This window comes from Garra rufa, chromosome 11 (assembly GCF_049309525.1).
Source record: "Garra rufa chromosome 11, GarRuf1.0, whole genome shotgun sequence".
Classification (NCBI taxonomy): Eukaryota; Metazoa; Chordata; class Actinopteri; order Cypriniformes; family Cyprinidae; genus Garra; species Garra rufa.
The window spans coordinates 27,964,217-27,986,657 of record NC_133371.1 but is presented as its reverse complement, the minus strand read 5'-3'; the positions used below and the strand labels follow the sequence as shown (position 1 = coordinate 27,986,657).

The 22,441-nt window shown below is 36.2% G+C and overlaps 1 protein-coding gene across 1 annotated transcript; it reads right to left on the bottom strand.

The window, feature by feature from the left end:
• Window positions 1–31: 31 nt before the first annotated feature.
• idh2 (isocitrate dehydrogenase (NADP(+)) 2) lies at window positions 32–22,263 on the bottom strand. The gene is made up of 11 exons (XM_073850070.1): window positions 22,074–22,263; window positions 8,210–8,301; window positions 7,241–7,406; window positions 5,599–5,759; window positions 5,370–5,513; window positions 3,172–3,308; window positions 2,841–2,992; window positions 2,529–2,641; window positions 759–856; window positions 543–635; window positions 32–411 (listed from the first exon to the last, which is right to left on the bottom strand). The coding sequence occupies exons 1-11, from the start codon at window positions 22,183–22,185 to the stop codon at window positions 327–329; spliced, it is 1,353 nt and encodes a 450-aa protein (XP_073706171.1). The 5' UTR covers window positions 22,186–22,263; the 3' UTR covers window positions 32–326.
• Window positions 22,264–22,441: the final 178 nt, after the last annotated feature.

Genomic DNA, 22,441 nt, shown 5'->3' with positions numbered 1-22,441 from the left:
TTTATTGTGATGAACTGCACAAGAGCAAAGATCCAGGTGGCAGAGATTTATTAGAGGGTTTTTCATGTGGCCTTTGCACTCGGTTTCTCTCCTGTGGTTTTATACAGTATCTGACATACAGTACTTCATCTTACAAAAATAGACCCCTGGACGTACGGGAAGAGATGGGATGACCCATCAGCAGGATTAGCTAACAGAACAGCTAGGAACATCACTATGTTTTCATTATTCCTCCCTTCATACATTACGTTGTATTCATGACCTTTAAGTTAAAAATGAGGTACAAAACGACAGACGCTCTCCGCGGTGTCCGGGCCCGTTGTCCTTCATTTGCCCAGAGCCTTCTCTAGGTTCGTCTTGATGGCATCTAGGAAGTCTGTGGTGTTGACGTAATGCTCGTTCAGCTTACAGCTGTGGTCACACAAAGACAAATGTTAATGATATTCGCTTGAGAAAATGTAACAATTGATGTCAGCAGTTTTATCACTATGGCTAGTCCTTTAATGGAGGTCAGACATTACACTTTATATGCTCAGACTTACTTGGCCAGACCATGAATGCAGCCAGCCAGATCCTTGGTCATCACTCCGCTCTCCACAGTCTCCACGCACACCCGTTCTAGAGTCTGAGAGAACCTGCACGGCAATGGGACAATGATTAACAGTTACACTTAGTTTAAACATTACCAACATGACAGGAATGCTGCTACATTGGAAACAAATCACAGACACATTTCAAATCACACAGTATAGACTTACTTGATCAGGTCAGGGTTTCCATCGAGTTTGCCACGGTGCTCCAGTCCCCTGGTCCAAGCAAAGATACTGGCAATGGGGTTAGTGCTAGTTGGCCTTCCCTGTGTAATAAAGTTAAAAATCAATTACGATAAATGACAATAAAAATTATGATGCTTTTTACAGCAAGTTCAGGCACTACATTTCAGATATTTCATGCAATTACAAGTTAAAAAAAAATGGTATTTGCACCTAATTATATATTATAATTACAAAATGGCTTCATTTACATGATCACAAATATATTAAAAACAGAAATATTTTTAATATTGACAGCTGAATTTTTAGCAGCCATAACTCCAGTCCTGAGTATCACATGATCCTCTAGAAATCATTCTAATATGCTGGTTTTGTGCTCAAGAAATATTTTGTAATATTATCAATGTTGACTTAAATATCTTAATATATTCAGGACTTACTTGAAGGATTCTTTGATACATCAAAACATTCTTCTCACCAAGCCTGCTTTTATTTGATCAAAAGTACAGCAAAAACTGTTATTTTTCAATATTTTCACTATTTAAAATAACCGTTTTCTATTTGAATATATTTTAAAATGTAATTTATTTCTGTGAGCAAAGCAAATTTTTCAGCGTCATTACTCCAGTCTTCAGTGTAACATGATCCTTCAGAAATTATTCAAATATGCTGATTTGCCGTTTAAGAAATATTTTTTTATTTTTATTATCAATATTTAAAACAGTGGAGTATTTTTTTAGGATTCTTTGATCAACAGAAAGATCCAAAGATCAGCATTTTTCTCAAATAAAAAGCTTTTGTAACATTATACACTATGCCATTCAAAAGCTAGGAGTCAGTTTAATTTATTTTTTTGGTTTTTTTTGAGAAAGAAGTTATAGAAATAAATGTTTATTTAGCAAGGATGCTTTAAATTGATCAAAAGTGATGATAAAGACATTTATAATGTAACAAAAGATTACTATTTCAGATAAATGCTGTTCTTCTGAACTTTCTATTCATAAAAGAAACTTGGGGAAAAAAATTCTACTCTGCTGTTTTCAGCATGCAAGAATATTATAGAATATTAGAATGATTTCTGAAGGATCATGTCACTGGAGCAATGATGCTAAAAATTCGGCTTTGAAATTCAGGAATAAATTACATTTTAAAATACATACAAATTTTAAATATTTATAATATAATATAAAAATATTTCAATTTTACAGTTTTTGCTGTACTTTGGATCAAATAATTGCAGGCTTGGTGAGCAGAAGAGACTTCTTAAAAAAATTATCTTTTGACCAGTATGTGTGTGTTTTTTTTTTTTCACTTTAATGCCTTGATGAAAATAAAAGAATTATAAAATGTCTTAATTACAAATGCTTCCTTTAAACATTATAAATTAACTCAGGAGCACAATTGGGAAAATAAATAAATAATAATAAAATAAAATATTTGACCAACGTTAAATGTTAAGTGTTCAAATGCTGCTGTTTAAGGCTGTCATTTTTTCTTCTCACCACAAGGTGGCATAGCACATCTAAAAATACAGTTGTAGAATCTCCTGTTTGCTTTATTTATTGTTTTATTTAATTTTTCAATTTCACACCTTATTTAAATGTTCATTTTTGTTTTTTGTTTTTTAAACAACCTACACATTTAACACAAACTACTCTGAATGTTCTATAATCTAAATTGGTATGCTGAAGATGATATGTAGCAAAATTAAGTAAATAAACTCAAATACATAAAATAACTAAAACACACACATACTTTCTGGTGCTCACGATAATGCCTGGTTACTGTGCCATGAGCAGCCTCAGCCTCAATGGTCTTTCCATCAGGACACACCAGCACAGAGGTCATCAGCCCCAAAGAACCGAAACCTGCAAACAATATTCAACATCCTTTAATCATGAGTAGCACGATTTTAATCTTTTCTGTCTTTAGAGTTTACATAATCATATTTGTTTAGACCATAAATAATCTAGCGCATGAACTAAAATAAAACAGTACTGGTTCTAACTGGATCAACATGGGTACAACATTAGAATTTTTTTTTTAATACATATTTTTGTTATTTACCCTGAGCAAGGATGTCAGACTGTACATCTCCATCGTAGTTCTTGCAGGCCCACACAAAGGCGCCTGATGACTTGAGCACCTGAGCCACCATGTCATCGATGAGCCTGTGCTCATACCAGATCTTCAGCTTGTCGAACTCTGGCTTGTAGTTTCTACCCGTGAAACAGAAAAAAGACGTTCAGCGTTTTGCATTTAAATTGCTTTAGAAGAAAAGTACAGTTTCACATGTCACCGCTGTGACAGCATCTCAAAGCGCTAATCTCATAATTACACAGCAACACACGCTCATTGAAAACACATGACGGAAGTGCGTAAATAAAATCCTTCTCACTTCTCAAAGATTTCTTGGAAAATGTCCTTGAATCTGCCATCGTAAGCCTTCAGGATGGTGTTCTTAGTGCTCATGTAGAGAGGCCATTTCTTCTGAATGGCGTACTGGAAGCAGCTGTGAGCGAAGCCAGTGATGGACTGTTGGAAAGAGACGAAAGACAGAATGTCACACAAGCTGGAAAAATAGATGTTCCACTTTCACAATGGGGAATCCAACCTGGATTCGGAAACGCTGGCTGAATAGTTTCGAAGGGTGAGCAAAAATCACTCACTTCAAATGTGAAGTGGAAATGGTGTAAAAAATGAATTTCAGCACTATCAATTTGCGGCCTACAATGAACAGACACTTCATTCAGTCAATCTCTTTTGAGAGAGAGAAAAAAAAAGAGAGAGCATAGCAGCACCACCTCTGGAGCTGCCTGAAGGCAGACACCTCATCTGTTGTAAAGCCAAACAGACCATTCCCCTGACTACAAACAAAGACTTCAGGACATCAGGGTTCACTGCAGGTACACGAACTGAGGGAGGTCATCTATTATCTAGACTTCGTCCATCCGGAGGTGTAAGTGCAGAACATAACAGAATTTGAGTCAAAAGGCCTTAATTATACAAACTCAGAATACACGAGACAGTCTAAAAATGTCTCTAATTTAAGAAGTTATTTTTACACCTTCAAGACAAATCACCAGAGTATAAGCTCGTATAAGCTCATTAACAGAAAGAAAGGCATTTTTCAAATTCATATTATCCAGTTTTTTTTATTTCAGTGGAAATTAGGAAGGTCCCTTATGATAGGAAGGTACCGTTTTGAGTTCACATTTGGATTCATTTCAAAGCTATGAACATTTTAACACCGCTGGATGCTGTAATTTAGGAAGTGTAAAAGCCAGGGGTCCCACCTTTTAGCAAATCAATTTTGGTGTCCTTTCTAGTCTCTTGTGATTACTGGATTTTTAAATCAGCTGATTCACATTCACAAAAAGTAATTTCTAACTGAAAGAGTAATTAAAACATGACGTTCTTTCATTTGTAAATTATTTTATACATAAGTTTGGAGGTCAATATGATTATTATTTTGGAAAAAAAGTCTCTTGAGCTCACAAAGACTGCATTTATTTCATTGTGCAATAATAATCAATTTTTTTTTTCAATTTCAGTAAAGTAACTGTTCTATTTTAATATACTTAAAGTGATTAATTCCTGCATTACGCCAGTCTTTAGTGTTACATGATCCTTCAGAAATCATTCTAATGTGCGGAGTTGCTGCTCAAGAAACATTTCTGTTAATGTTGAAAACAGTTATGCTGCTTTACATTTTAGGTTTATTTTTTCAGGATTCTTGGAAGGATTCAAAGTTCCAAGGAACAGCATGTTTTTGACAAATCTTGTAACATTATTAATGTCTTCAGTTTTTTCAGATTTTTTTTTGCAATTTAGTTTCATGCTGAATAAAAGTATTAAGATCTTAAAGAATCGTACTGACCCCAAACATGTGAATAGTGCTGTAGAGATATATATATATATATATATATATATATATATTTTCCTTTAGATTTATGGTTCTTACTTACTTAGTAAAGGAAAGTACCCTTTTTATGACTGTGGGTATCGATTACAAGAGTTATTGTTCTTCTCACAGATATCTTAATGCTTCTTCAGTGTTTAACAGTGTGTTCACACTTGTAGTTCAGTTTGTTTGGTTCATCTGGTCTGGACCAAAAAGGAAAATGATACATTTGGTCCTGTTCCGCTAAGCGTTTACACTGGCATTTTTGACAGTGAACCTAAAGATACTGAACCTAAAGGCATAGCGATACATTTCCAATCTAATTGGTCAGGTTGAATGACGTATATTTTGTGACAGAACACACAGAACACTTTAAACAAAAGGAAAACGTATGTTCGACTTCAAGCGAATAAGTTGAATACACCTAATGCCGTCTGCTGGACTAAATGCACTCATTGCATGTATGTGATTTTATTTTCACCACCTGCGAAACTGACAGAGCTCATTAAAGGCACTTTACTTTCCCATTGCTCTGCTCATTTTGTTTTGGATACACGCTTGTTTCCATCATGAAATAATGTCGCATAGCGTCGCATCTTGTCATTACTTTGTTTTTGGTTCGTTTAGAAGTATTTGTTCCGTGTTGCATTTATATTTCAGTTTGAATGCATTATATGCATATGTGCACTGACCTCGTCAGTGTTGTACATTCCCATTCCACAGCCACCACCAGGGAAATCGAACACCTCCCACTCCTTGGTTTTGCTACCATCAGCTGGAGAGAAGACCATTTTGAATTTGCCTGGTTGGCTCACAACAAAGTCTGTTGCTTTGTACTGTAAAATAACAAGACAAATGCAGTTTAGTGGAAATAAGTACATGCACAAGAAAGAAAAAAAGGTTCATCCAAACAAAGCAGACCTGGTCACCGTGGGCATGTCTGCCAATAGTGATGGGCTGTGTCCAGCCAGGAACAAGTCTGGGAATGTTCTTGCAAATGATTGGCTCACGGAAGACAGTGCCGCCCAGAATGTTCCTGATGGTTCCGTTAGGGCTCTTCCACATTTTCTTCAGGTTGAACTCTGTCAAAACCAGTTTTCAAATTAGTATTTGACTATTATAGATTTGTTTAGATGGCTACCTAGAGCAAGATGATAAAATGATACCAATTCAAACATCAAGTTTAATTGAATACTTATTTTTTTACATTTGCTCAATTTACAATTTTTAAAACAAATATTATATATATATATATATATATATATATATATATATATATATATATATGCTGAAAGAAAAACTGAGACAAATTAAATCTTATGGAAGCCCGTTTACACCACTGAATAAAAAAAATGTAATTGTGACTTTATCTCGCAAAATCAGACTTTTTACCCTTCGAATTGTGATACAAACTTGCAATTCTGACTCTTTTTTTTCTCAAAATTTGGGATATAAACTTGCAATTTTGAGACAAAGTCAGAATAGTGAGATATAAACTCTTTAAAGAAAATTTTCCTCAGAAATGACTTCATAAAATGCAACTGCAAGTAAGTCAGAATTGAAAAACCCTCAAAATTGGAGTTTATATCTCATAATTGTGAGGACAAATAGCCAAAATTTCTAGAAATAAACTCACAATTGCAAAAAAAAAATAATAATAATTTGAACTGCAATATACAAACTTGACTTTGTGAGAAAAAAAGTCATAAGTTTCTCACAATTCTGACTTAATTTCTTGCAATTGCAAGTCTATATCTCGCAATTCTAAGGGGGGGGGGGGGGCAGAATTTAGGGTTTTTCCTCAATTTTGACTTTATATCTCAGAATTCTGAGAGCAAAAAAAGCCAGAATTGCTAGATATAAACTTGGATCGATGACAAAGAGCCAGAATTGCAAAATATAAACTCAAATTTGTGAGAGAGAAAAACCCTGTCAGAATTGCGAGTTTCTCACAATTTCTGACTTTATTTCTCGCAATTGCAAGTTTATATCTCATAATTCTGAGGAAAAATAGCCAGAATTGCTAGATACAAACTCAAATTTACAGGGGAAAAAAAAATTCAGATTTAAGAGATTTTCTCACAATTCTGACTTTATATCTCAGAATTTGCAGAAAAAAAAGCCAGAATTGCTAGATATAAACTGAGATCGACTAGAGAAAAAAAAAGTCAGAATTACAAGTTTCTCACAATTCTGACTTTATTTCTTGCAATTGCAAGTTTATATCTCACAGTTATGAGGAAAAATAGCTTGAATCGCTAGATATAAACTAGGACTAATTAGAAAAATGCCAGATTTGTGAGAATTACAAGTTTCTGTAAATTTTGACTTCATTTCTGGCAATTACAAGTTTATATGTTAATTCTAAGGAAAACAAGTCAGAATTGCCAGATAAAGTCACAATAACATTTTTTTTAAATCAGTGCAGGGCTTCCATACAAACATGAGAACTTATCAGCTGATGTTGATAACATCACAATGGGCACATTGTACAGCATGGCCGATATATCGATCTGTCTTTAGAACAAATATCACAAGAAAGTGTTTCTGAGGTGTGCCGTACCTTCGACCCTAGCTTCGTCAGGAGTAATGGTGGCGCATTTCACAGCAACATTGTATTTCTGAGTAGCTAAAGCAGAGTCGATTGTGACTTGGTCATCAGTCTGGTCACGGTAAGGAAGACCCAGGTCATAATACTTCAGCTCCACATTCACATTGGACAGAATGAGCTAGACACAAAAATTTCATGTTAAAGGTTAAACAGAGTAATTAAAACACACACACACACACACATACAGATTAAATACAGTAAATCAAGTCATTTGATGATTTTATTTTATCCTAAAAGGGTGATGTTATTTTGTCAAAAATATTTGCTCCTACCTAATTTTATAAAATTATGCCACACATGATCGTTTATATTCCGACTGAGCCTAAACACCATAGCTATTATAATCTCTAGATTAATGGCATTGTTTTTCTGGCTATAAATAAATAGCCTATTCTGATTCTCCACAGAACTGGCAGAATAATTTCAGCTTGTGGCACGTCACCACCACCATCTGCTGTCTCTCTCAGGGAGGCAGACAGCCAGTCAGTGAGAATGACCTCAACACTGGCCCTGCCCCCTGCGTGATGTGGCCGTAATCTCCCGGTCTTCATGAGTAAACACTCTCCCAGTAAGCCTATCACACTGGCTTTTTAAAAAAAAGGAGATCTGCGTAACACGCCAATCACTCCCCTACTCTCTCCTCGTCTGTTAATTCTCCCAAGAGACGCTGTCACATTCCCTTTCCAATTTCAATCGCCTTTTTTCTTTCTACTCTTGTCTAACCCAATTTTCGTTCCGTCTTTGCCTGTCTAGGCTTCTCACTCTCCCGTTTCTATCTTTCCTTTGCCCTCTACATCTTTCCCTCCTGCATTCTGTTTCTCTCTCAGTATGTGTGTGTCACCGTTTTAAAAATAGACTAGACAGACATTGCTTCCCTCCCCCTCATTCTCTCACTCACTCACAAGCTTGGCGTTTAAGCACCTTTTCTTTGATGAACTCCCAGATGATCCTGGTCATCTCATCTCCGTCCATCTCCACCACCGGCTTCGCCACCTTGATACGTTTATCGGCATCTGTGAAACACAAACACAATTTTTCAATAAGCTGTTTTTTCTTTCAGGCTTGAACAAGAGATTGTTACTTCCTACTCATGAGACACTCGGAAATGAGTGGTTCCTCAAGAAGGTGGATAACAAAGACATATAAAGCGACTGCTGGCGTTATAAATTCTGGCTGCGCAAGAAACAGTCCTGAACATCACTTCCACTAAAATGTCATTTTATGCTGACACTGACAGCTTTCATCCCTCTAAATATCAATATTCATGAAGGAAGAGCTTATATACAAACTACACCCATGTATAATGCGCATCATATCACAGATAGATAAAAATCGACACTTGTTCTATACCACTGCAGCCATCTATCTATCTATCTATCTACCTATCAGTGCCGAGCTTATAAATTATATCATCACAGTCTACACACTCTTAAATTGTTTTTAAAAAATAAAAATAATTAAAGCTGCAAGCAGCGATGAACGGGCCCTCGCACACGGGCTCACCGCCGACCGGTGGCTTTAGGAACACAGCAAACGGTGGGCAGTATGCTTTTAATACAGTAAATGTAGGAAAAATAGATCAAAGTCACTTAAATGTGCCAAACTTCCTGCTGCCAGCTGGTGGCGCTATGCCTATAACTGATTATTGACATGTAGATGTGTTCAGGCCAGCACTTTGATCAAACATATGAAGTTTGGTGCAGATTGACCTTGGTATGTGTGAGTTAGTGCAAGATATGATATATCCTGCTGCCAATAGGTGGCGCTATAATAATATCTGTATATTGGCCTTTAGATGTCTTCAGGCCAGGACTTTTACCAAACATGTGAAGTTTGAGGCAGATCGGACATTTTATGGCTGAGTTATAACAACTTTTATGTCCATGGCGAAACATCAAACTTTGTCAGGCCGCCATGGACACGCCCTTTAACGAAAACTCAAGATCTTCACAATTTAACATCTCTAAGGCCTCGAGATCAGACTGACCAAATATAATGTTGATATCATTAAATCTCTAGGAGGAGTTTGGTACAAGTCATTTCCTATTGCCAACAGGTGGCGCTGTGATTATAATAGAATATATGCCTTCAGATTGGTTCAGGCCAGGACTCTTATCGAACATGTGAAGTTTGAGGCAAATCGGACATTTTATGGCTGAGTTATAACAAGTTTTATATCCATGGCGAGACCTCGAAATTTGTCAGGCCGCCACGGACACGCCCTTCAACGAAAACTCAAGATCTTCACAATTTAACATCACTAAAGCCTTTTTATTAGACTGACCAATTTTGGTGTTGATCTGATTAAATCTCTTGGAGGAGTTTGTTGCAGAGTACAGCATGACACTTCCTGTTGCCAGCAGGTGGCGCTATGAGTAAAACTGAATATGGGCATGTAGATGTCATCAGGTCAGGAGTGTTATCACACATGAGAAGTTTGGGACAGATCGGACATTGTATGCCTGAGTTATAGCAACTTCCTTTTTCATGGCGAAACATCGAAATTTGCGAGGCCGCCACGGACACGCCCTCTGATGAAAACTCTAGATCTTCACAATTTAACGTCACAAAGGGCTTTAGAATAGACTCTGCAAATTTGGCGTTGATCCGAATAAATCTCTAGGAGGAGTTCGTTCAAGTACGACGCCTGAAAATGGCAAAAATGACACAAATTTTGTTGAGAATATTAATATTAACCGACTTCCTGTTGGGTTCCGGATTTTGCTCCAAGAGGCTTTTTTGTAGGTTTTGGTGTGTTACATGTGTGTACCGATTTCCGTGCATGTACGTGAATCACAGCTGAAAGCGCACACCGCTGAACGTCTAAAGGTGGCGCTGTTGAGCCATTTTGCCACACCCACTTCTGAAACCCTAATTAGACGTAAATTTTCGCCAGGTTTGATGTGTGTGCAAAGTTTTGTGAGTTTTCGGGAATGTTTAGGTCCTCTAAAATGCGATTCATTTTGGAGAAGAAGAAGAATAATAATAATAATAATAATTAAAGCTGCAAGCAGCGATGAACGGGCCCTCGCACACGGGCTCACCGCCGACCGGTGGCTTTAGGAACACAGCAAATGGTGGGTAGTATGCTTTTAATACAGTAAAAATAGGAGAAATATGTCAAAGTCACTTAAATGTGCCAAATTTCCTGCTTCCAGCTGGTGGCGCTATGCCTATAACTGATTATTGGCATGTAGATGTGTTCAGGCTGGCACTTTCATCAAACATATAAAGTTTGGTGCAGATTGACCTTGGTATGTTTGAGTTAGTGAAATATATGATATATCCTGCTGCCAACAGGTGGCGCTATGATAATATCTGAATATTGGCCTTTAGGTGTCTTCAGGCCAGGACTCTTACAAAACCTGTGAAGTTTGAGGCAGATCGGACATTTTATGGCTGAGTTATAACAACTTCTATGTCCATGGCGAAACATCAAACTTTGTGATGCCGCCACGGACACGCCCTTTAACGAAAACTCAAGTTCTTCGCAATTTAACATCTCTAAGACCTCTAGATCAGACTGACTGAAGATAATGTTGATATCATTAAATCTCTAGGAGGAGTTTGCTACAAGTAATTTCCTATTGCCAACAGGTGGCGCTGTGATTATAATAGAATATTGGCCTTCAGATGTGTTCAGGCCAGGACTCTTATCGAACATGTGAAGTTTGAGGCAAATCGGACATTTTATGGCTGAGTTATAACAAGTTTTATATCCATGGCGAGACCACGAAATTTGCCAGGCCGCCACGGACACACCCTTCAACGAAAACTCAAGATCTTCACAATTTAACATCGTTAAAGCCTTTTTATTAGACTGACCGATTTTGGTGTTGATCTGATTAAATCTTTTGGAGGAGTTTGTTGCAGAGTACAGCATGACACTTTCTGGTGCCAGCAGGTGGCGCTATGAGTAAAACTGAATATGGGCATGTAGATGTCATCAGGTCAGGAGTGTTATCACACATGTGAAGTTTGGGGCAGATCGGGCATTTTATGCCTGAGTTATAGCAACTTCCTTTTTCATGGCGAAGCATCGAAATTTGCCAGGCCGCCACGGACACGCCCTCCGATGAAAACTCTAGATCTTCGCAATTTAACGCCACAAAGGGCTTTAGATTAGACTCACCAAATTTGCCGTTGATCCGAATTAATCTCTAGGAGGAGTTCGTTCAAGTATGACGCCTGAAAATGGCAAAAATTACACAAATTTTGCTAAGAAAATAAAAAATAACCGACTTCCTGTTGGGTGTCAAATTTTGCTCCAAGAGGCTTTTTTGTAGGTATTGGTGAGCTACATTTGTGTACCGATTTTCGTGCATGTACGTGAATCACAACTGAAAGCGCACACCGCGGAACGTGTAAAGGTGGCGCTATCGAGCCATTTTGCCACACCCACTTCTGCAACCCATATCAGACGTAAATTTTCGCCAGGTCTGATGTGTGTGCGAAGTTTCATGAGTTTTCGGGTATGTCTAAGCCCTCAAAAATGCGATTCATTTTGGAGAAGAATAATAATAATAATAATAATAATAAACGAAGCAGATCCAATAGGGTCCTCACACCATCGGTGCTCGGGCCCTAATAAACGGAGCAGATCCAATAGGGTCCTCACACCATCGGTGCTCGGGCCCTAAAAAACAAGGATGTGTGTTACATACATCTTGTTAATAACCTTTATCTTTGACTGTGCATGATCATAGATGTACATAAAACAGTGAAATTACAGTGTGTGCTATACTGTAATCCAAACCAATTTTGTTGTACAAGGCTATTAAGATTATCATCTGACCACATCATACATTAACGTTCAAAGGTTTGATGCAGGTAATATTTTGAACACTTATTCAGCAAGGTTGCCTTAAATACAGTACAGACCAAAAGTCTGGACACACCTTCTCATTCAAATGAATGAGCAGGTATGTCCAAACTTTTGGTCTGTACTGTATATTTTTCTGTTTATTAAAGTTTTTACTCTACATTTGTGCAGTTTTCAGTGGGTTAGTGATATTGTTTAAATATATATAAATTAATAAATAAATATTATACAAAATTATACAAAAACTGCCTACCTTTTTATGTAAAATTCACTTTATAAAAGACCCACATTTCTAACTTTAATTCATGGGGTTAACATGGATAATTTCACATGGTTTAGTGTAAGATTTTTGCCCATCTTTTGAAAATCCAGTTTTAAAAGTAAAAAAAAACAACTACAAATAACTTTTACCAGTAGGTGGCTGCAGAGCTCCACTATTTGCTATTTGACCACCTGAAAGATATTTTTTCACAAGTTTTTTTCAGTTGAATTCATATCTACAGTACAGACCAAAAGTTTGGACACACCTGAATGAGAAGGCGTGTCCAAACTTTTGGTCTGTACTGTAAATCAAAAGTGACATTAATGTTTTTCTTTGACATTTTCAATTTTCAATAAATGCTGTTCTTTTGAATTTTTATAGAATTCTGAAAAAAATATATTACCATTTCCACAACATATTAAAGATCACAGCTGTTTTTAATGTAAATTAGAATATAATAATTAAAAGAACAGTTTCTTGAGTGCCAAATCAGCATGCTGAAAATTCAGTTTTGCCATCACAGGAATAAGTTACATTTTATACATTTATATTTATATTTATTTATTTTTTATATATAAATGTCTTTATGTTTTTGAACCTTAAGATTTTTAAAGTTTTTTTAAACAAGTCTTTTCTGCTCACCAAGCCTGCATTTATTTATTCCAAAGTACAGCAAAAAAAGTAACATTTTGAAATATTTTTTATACTATTTAAAATAACCGATTTCTATTTGAATATATTTTAAAAATTTAATTTATTCCTGTGATCAAATTAGGCCTGCACGATTAATCGTTTTTACACCGAAATCACTATTTGAAAGAGTGCGACTTTCAAATTGAAAGAGCTGCGATTATTTCGATTTATTATCAAATGTGGTAACAAGCATATAAGTCGTTTATGACAGGTCGCTTCATGTGCATATTACGTCTTCCTGCTTCTATTACGTTTGATGCAGCGTTTAACCATTAGGGGGCATTTTAACACTGCATGTAGAGACATGCACGGGATGTATTTTTCAGTCCCGCTCCCACAGAAATGTTATCTCGTTCCGTTCCCGCCTCGACATTCATTTTTTGTCCCGCTCCTGCCCGCAAAAGCCCACATATAGATTTTTTTCAGTACACCAATTGAATTTACATGAAATAGTTCTGTAACATCTCGTAAGTTTCACAAAACCCCAGCATAAACGCTCATTCACAAACCACTGTTATTCTTAACAGAAAAGCAAGCATGAGCTACTGCGTGCATCCATGGCAGAATGCAATCAGAGCTCTTTAAAGCTGACATCTCAGTTCATACGCGATCTCATAAAGCTCTGACACAATGAATATTATGCACAATGAATCTTTCACAATGTCTACACTTTGTGTGTTTTAATTCGCAATATTCAGCACTGTGCAAGAATTTTTGAGCAGTGAGTGGATTCTAACTTAAACACCTCTGATGATGACTGCCTATCCTTGTGCTTACTAATCATAGTTGTAAGTTGTATACTAGTTGTTCTTGCTGCTTTTGTGCAATAGATGAATAACAATGTTTTGTTTTTTAGATAGTTTATGTTTAGATAATTCTATTTTGCGGGAGTCCCGCGAATCATTTTATTTTCCCGCATCCCACACTCGCCCATCAAGTTTTGTCCCACGCCGCATTCGGTTGTGTCGGGTCCCGCTGTACTCCCAGGTCTCTGCTGCATGTACTGAGCAAATAACGTTAACGCCATTTGGAAAAGATGAGCGGGAGCAGCGGCTCAACTTCCCAACAAAATGTCTCTTGGTTTACATTGTGTCTAATTGTTTACAGTGTGTGGATTCCAAAGTTTAAGATTTTAATTATATTTTATTATAAATAAATATATATATATAATATATATATATATATATATATATATATATATAAAAAAAAAATATAAAAAATATTTTTAATTGTTCATTTTATTTTATTTAAGATACTGTTGTTATTTTCTTAATTTGTCATGACAACTAGGGTTGTGACGATGAGGAAATTTCCCCACCGGTTAATCGGCATGTGACAACACCGGTAATACCGGTATCACCGTGGGGGTGGGGGTTTGCTCTTTTTACTGCTTTTAAATAGATTATAAATGCGTGCGTATTATACTTTCACTTTCAGTTTTGCGGGAATTGGCAATTCGGCGTCAATTGTTTTAATGGACGACAACGAAACTACAAAAAAAAAAAAAAAAAAAAAACTTTGAACCTAAAATATTGCCAAACAGGTGGTTTTGGACACTAAATCGTCCGCCATTCTCTTTCTGTAAATTCGACTCCTCGCACAGATAATTAACACGGCCAATTCACCATCAGCAATCACACTCCGTATCCAAGCACTACAAGAGAATCCCTTTAAATAGCCAAGCAGTCTTACCTTCATCATCTCTTGTTTTCAGCATCCCTCTCCCTGGGCAGGGGGAGTGCCCCGGGCTCGGCCAAACATGCTTAACTTTTACGCTGTTTATTATATGTAAGCGCGAACTCCTCACGTGATAAATGAAATATGACGCATTGTAGCTATGTTCAGTTTTTAATTATATTGCATGCTCTCGTCTTAAGTAAATTATTTAGAATAATATTTTCCATTCAATTCAAATAAATATTTAATAAAAAAACGAATACTTAAAAAAAAAAAAAAAAAAAAGTGGAGACGGTGTCACGGTGGAAAAGTGATGTCACCGGTGTTGCGTCTTAAAACCGGTAACACCGTCAACACCGTCTATCGTGGCAAGCCTAATGACAACTGACAACTTTATTTAAAAAATGGCAACAAAGTTTAAGAGGTTTTAAATAAACAGTAGCAGTGTAGCATACTTTGTGATTATGCTTGGTCTTTCTTTGGTGCTGTTAAAACCACCATATCAAACCTGTAGCTCTTTTATGAAATAGTAGTAAATCGCATTTTAAATCGCAATTTTGATCAGAAAAATCGCAATTAGATTTTTTTTTTCTCTAAATCGTGCAGCCCTAGATCAAATATAAATTTTAAGCATCATTACTCTAGTCTTCTGTGTCACATGGTCCTTCAGAAATCATTCTAATATGCTGATTTTCTATTCAAAAAACACTTTTTATTATTATCTATATTTAAAACAGTCGAGTAAATGTTTTTCAGGATTATTTGATAATTAGAAAGATCATAAAACATTATACGCTATACCGAAAGCTTGAAGTCAGTATAATTTTTTTTTATATATATATATATAATTAATACTTTTATTAACAGATCTTAAAATTGTTCAAAAGTGAAAATAAAGACATTTATGATGTTACAAATAATACTATAATGTTTCTATTCCAGATAAATGTTCTTCTGAACTTTCTATTCATTAAAGAAACCTGAAAAATAAAATTCTACTCAGCTGTTTTCAACATAATAATAAATGTTTTTTGAGCAGCAAATCAGAATATTAGAATGATTGCTGAAGGATCATGTGACTGGAGTAATAATTCTAAAATGCAGCTTAAAAAACAAACAGGAATAAATTACATTTTAAAATATATTCAAATAGTACAAATATTTTACCGTTTTGCTGTACTTAGGATCAAATAAATGCAGGCTTGTTAATCAGAAGAAACTTCTTTTAAAAACATGAAAAATCTTACTTTTGACTGGTAGTGTACATACAGCCTTGGTGAGCATGAGAAAAAAAGAAAAAAGACCAACCCCAAACTATTGAACAGTAGTGTAAATATAAATATATGCAACATGCTGTTGGCTGTCATACGAGTTATAGACTAGTATCTTAATATTTGCATATGAAACGGTTTGCACTGTGGTTGTGTTATTTCCTGTTAGAGCTTTGAAAGTACAAAACTGTATACACCATCTCAACTCAAGCGTTGAGAAGTGAAAAAAATAGGCATTGGCACATAATTTTAAAAACAGCCTAGGCAACACTTTGAACAATGGCCAGCACAAACCTTTATGATTTCTTGGCATAAATCTATTGAATTAACTTGCAATTATCACTAAAGAACTGAAGTAATGATTTTCATCTTATTACATAATAATGGCAATCTAAACATCTGACAGCCAGACGTACTCCTTTGGCAGCTGTAATGCCCGATTACCAGATTAAACTGGCCCAGGTTTCATTATCAAAGATTATTGGGTCAACACACTTTTATAGCTTTACTGGCTGATTGCCAATTAAAATTAATAGATAACAGACCCATTAGTACACAGACATGTCCTGAATTCATCTGTTTCATTTTAATTTAGATTGCGTTGTCCATTATCAATGCAAAGTCATCACAAAATATTTATGGAAAGGATTTATGCCATTATTGTCCAAAACCCCACTGTACAGGGTGTTTCCAAACCATGAAGGAATGATAAAGATATTAAATTGCTCATAACACCCACTCCTACTTGCTAAAAGCACCAATTTGCAGTAATTTCATGAACTAAATGTCTTCCTTTAATGTTGCAAACACCTTTTTATGCCACCTTTCCACTAAAGCAAACAAGTAGAGGTCATCTAACTCTCTTTCTCTCTCAGTGGGGACAAAATAGAGGAAGGAGGGGGAGGCATGGAGCGAATCAAGTGACTGTTACACTTGCCAAGTTCCTGCTCCTGCTAGAGAGCCATTCCATCTAAAGAGTCGGCAAAGCTGTCAAAAACAGTAAAGAGTTCATAAAAGACAAAATCCTGTCAATAAAACTGGGTGTAATCTCCTTTATAAGCACTATGGGTAATACATTTACCATACTCTACTGATCTTCAATCTGTTTCAGCAGCCACAGGTCAGACCCTTTGAACATTTCAGTCAAGTACAATTGCAGCATGACATTAAAAGTCAGACAGAATAAAGATGTCTAATGCTGCTACGTGTTTTATGCAAGGCAAGAGCTTTAAATAAAGATAAGAGTAGGACTATTTCATTTCTGCAAATTAAAGATTTCACCACCACTAAGCTAGACAAAGGCCAAAAAAACCCTCTCAGATAGAGTTACTGCTTAGCACAGCTGTGACAACCAAAAGTGCATTATGGGTAAGGCCTTTTGCTTGAAACCTGACTGGGTTCATAAACAGAAATTACATAAACAGGGAATCCTGGGGTAAAAAAGAATCCTCTTGCTAGTAATAAGCGGTGGGACAGCGTGCTAAAGGGGGGTGTATACGGGCAGGATTATGTAAGCGTGCTTCAATGGCCTGTTTCTAACAACACAGCAGCCATCTGCATAGCGAACGAACCCTCCCATGAACAATACATTTATGCTGAGCTGCGGCATGAGCTAACCTGCCATGATGGACTGCAGATAGCTCACGTTTCCTCTGAATTTCTTGGAAAACTCATGCGATGCAATAGAATCTGCAGGGAATGCTGAACAACGTCATGCGATCTACAAACCAATGGACTGGAGTTATTCTTACTGGCAATTGAATGGGATAAAATGACATGCTTCACATGTATTGAGCATAAAATAGCACACTGCCACTTTACTCCTACACTTTAGTACAATGGAGGATACTCTGGGACTGTGCTAGAATTCAGCTAGTGCCTCATTACCTATTTTAGGAACCTTTTCTAAATGCGTTTAAACACAAATAGCAGCTTTTAAAACACTATTTACAGGGTTCATACAGATACTGTAAAATGAAATTCCAGGACTTTCAAGGACTTTTCAAGCACTACTTCTTTTGATTTGGAAAGAATAAAGTTAAGCACATGCAAAGTATTACTACTAAAGTATTACACTTTTACTATAGTAAAACCATGATTAATTTTCTTAAGGGATTTGTATTTGTTTTTATAATTGTACTGCCTTAATTGTTTGTTTTCTACAGTTTAATAATAATCAATTAAAAAAAAAAAAAAAAAAGATTCGCAAAAAAGAAATTCTTATCTGAATTAAATAATTTATGATCCGTGCTCCATAGTTGCGAACTGAATCAAATGATTCGCAAACCCACAACAAAGCCCCAATCTGAATCAAATGATTCACGATCCACACTGTGAATTTCCGATCTAAAGCAAAAGATTTGCAAACCTGCTCCAAAGTTCTGATCTTAATCATTAATCATGGATTTGCAAAACCATGCTCCGAAGTCCCATTCTGAATGATTTGCGAACCATCATTTCAGATCAGATCGGATCACAAATCATTTGATCTAGATTGGGACTTCAAATCACATATCGCAAATCATTTGATTTGAATCATTCAATTCATGAAATTATTCACGAACCCATTACGATCTAAATCAAATGATTTGCAATACGCTAAATTCCAATCTAAATCAAATGATTTGCGATACACGATTTGAAGTCCCAATCTGAAACAAATGCTGTGCGATACACAATTAGATTAGAGCACTTCGAAACCATTTTGTAAATAATTTTGCAACGCAATGGTTTAACTGATTCTTAGTTTCGAAAAGCTCCATTTTGCCCATCACTACGTGCTTTTTAAAATCATTAAAATTAATTGCTTGAAGTCAAAAGTCCACTAAATTCTAAAAAAAAAAAAAAAGACATTGATTTGGTTCATCTGTTCCTCTTTTCGCATCATTAGCGTATGTGTATGTTTACAGAAAAAAGTCAGTATTACTATAGGTTTACCTTGCTAGTTTTATGACATAACTGAAATTAGATGAAAAGGTTTATTTTATTTAATTGCGTGAATTTATAGTGAAAAGATATGCGCTTATTTCATAGATACATTGTTTTTTAATAAATCAAGCACGTTTCAGGAATTGGCCTTAAGTTTCAAAAAGTCAAATTCAAGTATACTTTAGGCACCTTGTACGAACCCTGCATTTACTTGTGCAATAATTTGTGATCAAGCATACAGTAAAAATACTACAATTGTTAAATACTACTACTATTTAAAAGAACCGTATTTTATATTTTAAAATGCAATTTATTCCTGTGGTAGCAAAGCTGAATTTTTCAACAGCCATAACTCCAGTCTTTAGGGTCACATGACCTTTCAGAAATCGTTCAAATATGCTGATATATGCCTCAAGAAACATGTATTAATGTTGAATGCAGTTATGCTCCTTAAAAGGATAGTTTACTCAAAAATGAAAACACAAATTAAGATATTTTTGATATTATTTAAGATATTATTTCTGGGCCTTAAATATGTCAGTTGTGTTGCTGTCTATGCAAGGTCAGAAGGCTCTTGGATTTGATCAAAAATATCTTAATTTGTGTTCTGAAGTTGAATGAAGGCCTTATGGGTTTGGAACAACATGAGGGTGAGAAATTAATGACAGAATTTTAATTTTTGAGTGAACTATCCCTTTAATGATTTCTGTGGATATATTTTTTTCATAACAGAACAGCATTATTTTAAAAAAATCATTTATTTTGTAACATTAAAAATGTCTTTACTCTCACTGTTGATTATTTTTAACGCATCCTTGCCAAATAAATATACATACAGACCCCAAACGTTTTAGTGGTAGCTTAAGTATTTAGTTATGACAGTAAAACAACACTAACTTGATTCATCCAACTTTTATGAATGACATCTGACTCATTTGCCATTCAAAAACATTTCCTTGTGACAAATTTCTGAACCTTAATAGTTTTATATATGCATATTTCTTAAAATGATCTTTACAACAAAAAAGTATTTTACATTTCCAAGTAAACTGTCAGTGCAGCCATTAAATAAATAGTTCATTAAAAAAAGTATAATTTACACACAAATTATAAAAAATCTGCAGTGAGTAGATCACAGAATTTGTCTGCAAACTATTTGCAATTTTTTTTGACCTTATAACTAAAGCAAAAGGCCAAGTTAATCCACGTGTATCTAAACCTCTACACAAGCCATGTGGCCAGCGTATCATATAGCAAGCAATCACTCCCACATGACCCTTTGATTTTTAGTTGTCAAGGACATTTGCAAACATAAGTGTACACTTGTGCTCCACACTTGAAGGTCAGTAGTTAAAAAACACATGAGGGGAGTATGTTCACATGGAGTCCTCACAAATCATTTGGGCAAATGTTCTTATACTCTTTCCTACTGACGACCTACAAAAGTAGCTCAAGAGTGACCCGGAGAGAAAGTGTCCTAAATTAGATATTTTATGAAGATGCTGTACCACAGACAGACTAAAAATAAATGGCTGGGTTGACAAAAGCAAATGCTTAAATGCTTCTCTTAATAGTGGAAAATATATCAGTACTTCGAAAGAACAAATCTTTAATCTACAAATCAATTCCACCAGTTTGTCTATGATATATAACATGACAGTACATCACATATGAAAAATTAATTTTCAGGCGTAGATATAGATAAATTAAGTTTCAGAAAACTTCGCAAAGGTTAATAAATGAGAGCTGTGGGCTTCTCGGCTGTCCGTACAACCCATAAAGCCTCTTGGCAAAAGTCAAATCCAACCTTGTGACTTTAATGAGAGAGAACATGCAAGCCATGCTTGGCATTTTGCCTGAACTGTTGTCAATAAAGCCTGAAATGCAAGACAACTTCTTGACACCAGACCGTTATGCATTGCATAAAATATGGCTGGCAATTCACCTATATTAAACTAAAATAAAGACCCATAATCATCCAAAACCCTTGGGTGTGATGCATATTAGCACAACTATTTAGTGCCAAAGCCTCACGCCCAACCCATTCAGATTAAAGCCCAAAGGTGAACTGGAGGACATGAGGGCTGGTGTACGCCAAGTAAACCAGCAACATTTGGACAATCCTCCATGAGAACTGATTACCTAACAGAGAAGGACAGCTCCTACTAATTCATTCATAGTTGTGCGTGAAGTGCCCTTCAGTTGTCCCTTGTTTCAAAGTAACACCCTGAAACGCATGTTTCAGAAGATAACTCACAATCTATTATCTGTTAACGTTAGTTCAGTTGCTGCATCAAACGGGACCTTTAAAATCAATGCAGTCTCCATAACAAATAGTGCATATAAAATCAGGTCTAGTAGTCAAATATAATGTTTAACAAAGCAGATAATGTGCTCGCTGGTCATTTACATTACATCTCAATCTGCACTCAGTAGTAAAATAAGAGGTTCTGACCAGGCCGGCTGACCTTGAAATGATTTCATACGGCACTACAAGCGGAAAAAGACAAACCTCCATATGAACACTCAGGGAATTGATTAACAAATTATTTTACATCACAAAGCTGTTTGGTTACATGTTCAGAAGTACGTTTGTAGCGGTATTTTAGGCGCGAATGGTTTCGTAAGTCACTCCGCAGTCTCTGTGAGCACCCCATCCGGGCGACTCACAGTCACAAGCCAAAAATACACTCTCTTGCAACGACGTCAAACTGTTCAAACGTGCAATGATGTGTTTTTAGATAAGGTTTGCTTTTAAGAAATGCTATCGTAAGCATAATGCCTTAATTGAAGCTAATTTGTCGTTTTGTGTTGGTCTTGTTTAAAAAGACATCTTATAGGCGAACAAAGGAGCGTGCTTCTGTCTATGCGGCCGAGCGATTCCCGCTGCACGTACAACGTCACCGCGAATATAACGTTCTGCTGATGGAATTATGCAAGCTGGCGAATTGAAAGAAACACGACAACCGCAACCGGCTTTCCCAGATAGAAGCATGAGGTAAGTGGCTGGGGTGAAAAGATATTTAAATATAAAAGCCCATCGTCTTAGATAAGCATTAACCGGTGTTAAAACGCCGGTTAATGCGGCTTTATTGACACATCTACAGACAATTGTGGAAGTGGAAAACTCACAGTTCCTCTGTTGCAAACTCTGGCAAGAAGCTGGAGCAAGAACGGCGGGGTTTTTTGGTAGAGTGGCCGCGGACCTAGTGAGAGCGCTGAGGACCTTCAGGTAACCTGCCATGTTTTTTTTTTTTTATTTCAAGCCGAAAACACTAGAGGTTGCTGCCCGACTTCACTCCGGTCGAAGGAAGGGTCGAATGAATCGGAGCATACAGCAATAAACGTAACTCTTCTCCGCCTCCGTCTCTGGGCCGACGTCACAAGTACACAGGGTCAGGACTGAAAATCATCGATGCGGCGAATGGCCAATCATAATTGAATAAGCGACACATCGATGTTCCACCTGATGACTTTTGATAACGCAGAGTTTGCACGTT